The 5,000-nt window shown below is 39.1% G+C and overlaps 1 protein-coding gene across 1 annotated transcript in view; it reads right to left on the bottom strand.

The window, feature by feature from the left end:
* Positions 1–5,000, bottom strand: part of LOC138003817 (phosphatidate phosphatase LPIN3-like) — a 35,189-nt gene that overhangs the window by 22,721 nt on the left and 7,468 nt on the right. The window contains exons 4-8 of the mRNA XM_068850068.1: positions 3,209–3,307; positions 2,563–2,660; positions 930–1,062; positions 355–394; positions 171–244 (exon numbers count right to left, since the gene is read on the bottom strand). Of these exons, the coding sequence (XP_068706169.1) occupies positions 171–244; positions 355–394; positions 930–1,062; positions 2,563–2,660; positions 3,209–3,307 (444 nt within the window). The remainder of the gene's footprint in view (positions 1–170; positions 245–354; positions 395–929; positions 1,063–2,562; positions 2,661–3,208; positions 3,308–5,000) is intronic.

Below are 5,000 nucleotides of genomic sequence, written 5' to 3'. Positions count from 1 at the left end.
TCTACAGTTTTCTTCTGCAACCAAACATCAGTATTTATTTCACCTGTGAGGACTGTATGGGAAGACGCAATAAGTTGTATGTACAGTAAATGGGTCTCCCTCATAAGATAAAAAGGTCTTTTCCCTTTTATTTTTTAGATCTGACACAACGAAACTGTATTCAATATTACCTTGTGGTGTGATTTTAGGGCCGCCTCTCTCCTCTTCATTTTATGAACATGTTTTATGTCCTCTTTTCTCATCTCTGCATCAACATACAAAAATCATTTAAGTCGTATTCTGTTTTCACTGGTATGAAAAAACCTATGTCACATATTATTAAGATTTCATACAAATTCATAATTGCATCTGTACCTGAAGGTTTTCTGTCAGGCAAAAAACTTCCCTCTGGTCCCTGAGATAAGAAAAAAAATTACAAGACCAAGACCGGTTTTATTAATTGTTATCTCTCTTGAGTCTGAGGATTGCCACTTTAATTTAACCCTTTAAGCCCCGAGGGGTTCCCCATTGACGAGTAAAATCGTCTGGCGTTTAAGACAGAGTAAAATCTATAAGTGCCATTTGGCACTATCGGCGCTGAAAGGGTTAAACGGGGACATAGTTTTTTCATGCTGTTAGCTTAAGAGAAATAATAGAGGTACAAGAAGTTAACCATTTTTTGGGTTCAATTCAATTCCCAGTGTCATATGTGGTTTGAGTTTGTTGGTTCTCTTTTCTGCTCCGAGAGCTTTTTCTCCAGGTACTACGGTTTTCCCCTCTCCTCAAAAACCAACCTCCGATTTGACCAAGAGCACTGCTGTTTACAATCAATCTTGAAAGCTAATTCCATTAACTTCATTATAAAAATATCTGCGTGTTATATGTTAAACCATTGAATAAGATGTATTAATTGCCACAATGTGACTACAGAGTGGTGTCCTTATCGTCACCTGTGGCAATTTTCCCCATGCCCATCTGATTTCATTTTCCCTTGCAATGCTCTCTTGGCTCTGTTTTAGTTCCACCTCAGAGTCACTCATGTATCTCTCAGGTTCAGGAATGTGAAGAAGACGAAGATCTTCACTGCAATTGAAGAATAAGCTGTGTTACATGTACTTGTCTCACAATTAAGATTCACCAAATGCATGGTGGTGGAGGTCTTACAACAGAACACTACTCCACCATTATATAGTGCTTTAGAAAAATTAAAAAATCCATGCCTTACTCTCAGCCAGTAGGGTGGGGATCCATTCCATAGAGTTCAATCCATGAAAAACGGTTGAGAGACTATTTAGCCTGGCTCGATCCCTTACTCACTTACTGACCGGTACATGTATCTTTTAGTCTGTATTTAACCTAATGACCCATGGGAGCGAGACTCAACTGATTTTACTCTCACCTGTCTAATGCCAGATGACTAATATTTTTACTCAACAGTTCCATAGTCAATGAATGAAAATTGTTTAAGGGCAAGCAGTACTAGATAGATTTTAGCCAAGCCGAAAAGCAGAGCTCCCTGGCTATTTATTCTTACTGCCTGTAGGGTTAGTGAAAATAAAAGGTTTCGAATTGTCCACGTTTTGATGTTTCCGGTTGTTGCTTTAATAATGAAATAATTTTCTTTGCTTTCTTCTATAGAAAAATTCATTGCCTAAATAGTGAATTCCAAGGTAAATTTTACGCGAAAAACCGATATCGCATGAATCACAAAGCGATGACTACGATATCGGTTTTTCGAGTGAAATTTACTTTGCAATTCACTAGTCAACTGGGGGCATCCAAGGGCGCCTGAGGGGTCAACTGTTTAACTGTGGTATTATAATAAAGTTGTTGTTGTTGTTGTTGTTGTCGTCTTGCTCCAAGAAGACTTAAAAGTCTAATCAATCGCTACCCTGGTCCCGGAGGTTTTTCTTGAGCCACGAGAAAAACCTCTGGTTAACTTGGACTTAAATCTCACTTTCATGCAGACGCCAGCTGTCAAACGCATCAAATTGATAATTACAAAAGGCACCAATGTCAACTTAGCAATTCCGCGTCCCCGCGATCAGTATTAAGAGTCACAAACCAATCATATTGATTTGCGTCTTTGTAAAAAATATCAACCAAACCAAGCCAAGCCTGAGGGTGACATCCTGACCCTGGCGTCTGCATGAAAGTGAAATTTAAGTCCAACGTAACCCGAGGTTTTTCTCTTCTCGCTGCTTCGCATCAGGACTTCGCCTCTTCGCAGCTCTCTCACGGCTCAAGAAAAAATTTCTGGGACCAGGGTAATCAATCGCAGGTGTAATAACAAAATTAATGCAGCATTTGCTCTTCAGCCATTTTAATATCCTGAAACCGCTCACATGGTAATCCAATAATCAACCAACTGAGACAACTGTTCAGCGGTTTTTTTCCTCAGAGAAAGTTTAATATGAAGCAGGAATGATAAAGTCCTAAGGGACAACTTTCCACTAAATATGGCCTGGACATTGAAGGACATCATAAAGTGGTAAGTTTTTGGGATGGTTCTTGACAATATTTCTTGCCCACAATATTTGTTTTACCACATCTCCGTGGACTATACTCTTCGCGGACCCTCACCTGTCAGTAGGTGGTGAACCAATAGGTGAATCCATGTCTGACAAAGGATAGAAGTCTCTGCTAAAGCCACTGCTGGATGTGGACCTCGATTCTCGCCACTGTAAAATAACACCCGTTCAGACAAAAAAATCAAGGGTGTGCAAAGATACATGTAGTCAGGGAGAAAGTGTATTCTCATGGAATGTTTAGGCTGGAAGAAAACCAATTGCATAACGGCATTGACTTTTTTTAAGGTAAGAGTATGGTGCAATTCTATCTACCTCAACAAATTTCACATCTCCTGCAACTTTGGTGCAGTTTCAAACAAACGATAAACAACTACGACCGTTTTTGTTGCTTAGCCTCATTTTCAGGCTGGAAAATCAAGGCCCATGTGTAACTGACCCTGTATGTAAAAACATACGGCGAGGGTTTCTCAAGTGCCACCAACATTTCTAATGTTCTCTAGGGTTCCCTTAATGGATTTATATGCAAATGCTTTTCTTCCAGCCTCAAAGTACCACAGGACTTTTACTTGTGACATATGCTCCCAGACATACATATATCCAGGAAGTCATTGACAATGACCATCTGTTTTAGCAACAGGCTTCCTCAACAATGTACCAGCATTAAATCACATTTAATAAAAGGACAATGAATGGCTTACCATTGTCTCACTGTCTGAAAGATACTCGTGTAGCTCAAATTTTGCTCTCACTGGAATTGGAATGCTGTCTGTTTTTGGGGTACAATTTTCTACGCCAATCTGAAATCAATGACAACCATTAAGTGTTGAAAGGTATGTATTCAGGAAAATCAGGAAAATCTGGCCATTCCTGCCATTTATCCTTGGTTTTCTTGACGGAAATGGAAATGGAAATTGTTTACCCACAGAACACCTTAATTAAGAGCGCTCAGGAGCTTGTTCAACTCCGGATCGAATTGATAATAAAGGATTTATGAAACACCACTGATACGAAACCCAAGTATCTCGAGATGAGCAGAACGTATGCACAATAATAGTAGGTAACATCCCAAGTTTCAATGGTCTCTGCTGCAAATTGACTGAGATAGCTCTATTTACATATTTGATGTTATATGAAGATGGCCTATAAAAGCGGTAACTTCACATACTAGTTAAATTCAATGAATTCATTCAAGTACATGTACAACTCATTCATGTTTGTTTGTTATTTATTTGTTTGAGCAGGTTGAAGTTTTGGCAGCTATTTACATGTAGCTGATGTGGACCTGCTATACCCATCCATCAATATACTCACAGAGGACAGCCACAACACCTGGAACTGCATCCCCTACTCTTCACGAATAGTGTGTGGGTTCTTTAACGTCCCACAGGGAACTAATGAACATGGAAGTTATTTGTTAGACAGGGCCTACAGTTTATAGCCCTTATCCAAGAAGACTTGGAAAGTCTTTAGAACCATTTGCTGGCAGCACTTTCTCCTCAGTTATTTTAAGACCCTGAGTGTTGGTCCGGCTGGAGTCGAACTCAAAACCTCCCGCATGGCAGCCCGGTGCTCAACCAACTGAGCCACCGGTTCAGGCACAACTGATTAATTATCCAAGATGGCAATCAAAAAACAGCAACACAGAGACAGAAAACCTATTTAAAGAGATTTCTAGCCTGAGAAAAAAGGACTGGGGATTACAAAAAAAAGAATGACAGATAATATTTTATGACATATTACAAACACATTGCCAAAAGGATATTTTTTTATTGCAGAAATTATCACAGAGCTCGGTTGTCTCCACGGTTGATTGATAAATCACTCGCACATGCCTAAGGAACCAGGTCTTTTATAGTGCGTCTTCCCGTTAAACTACATGTATTATTACAGTGACTCCCAGGGACTAAAGTTGTGCTCTGCTAAAAGTCAATCCAAGTGGAAGACATTCACCCTTAGAATGTAACACCCAGACCTACAAAAACCAAAAATTATATTGGAGCTTTGAAAAAATATATACTATTTACACTATATACTATCAAACAGATGTCTTAGTGAACTACAATGGCTTCAATACGTTCAAATGTGTGGTCAGTGGTCAGTGAGTAAGATGGCCTCATTTTAATTTGCTCCGACCATGCAAAGCTCCCTTTTATGAAATATTAACATTACAGTATAATTATACCCTTACCGCAATGCACTTTTTCGTTCTCTTTTCTTTAATAGCACTAGTACTAGTGTTTCAATTATTTCATGCTTAAAAGATGATTGATCAACTTATGTAGTTGAGGGTGGCAATACTAGATTACTACATGTGCCCCTCTCCCTCATGTAATACAGGGCTCGAAATTGCAACCAATTCAGTTGCATTTGCAACTGCATTTTTTCCCTTTGCAACTAAAATATCTGGAGAAATTGCAAATTTTCGCTAGGTTTCACCTTCGCTCTTTCAAATAAAAGGTTTTGCAGTTGCCACTTTGCCACTACAGTACT

This window comes from Montipora foliosa, chromosome 5 (genome assembly GCF_036669935.1).
Source record: "Montipora foliosa isolate CH-2021 chromosome 5, ASM3666993v2, whole genome shotgun sequence".
Lineage (NCBI taxonomy): Eukaryota > Metazoa > Cnidaria > Anthozoa > Scleractinia > Acroporidae > Montipora > Montipora foliosa.
Note: the sequence above shows the minus strand (reverse complement) of the source record. Positions and strands in the feature narration are given on the sequence as shown.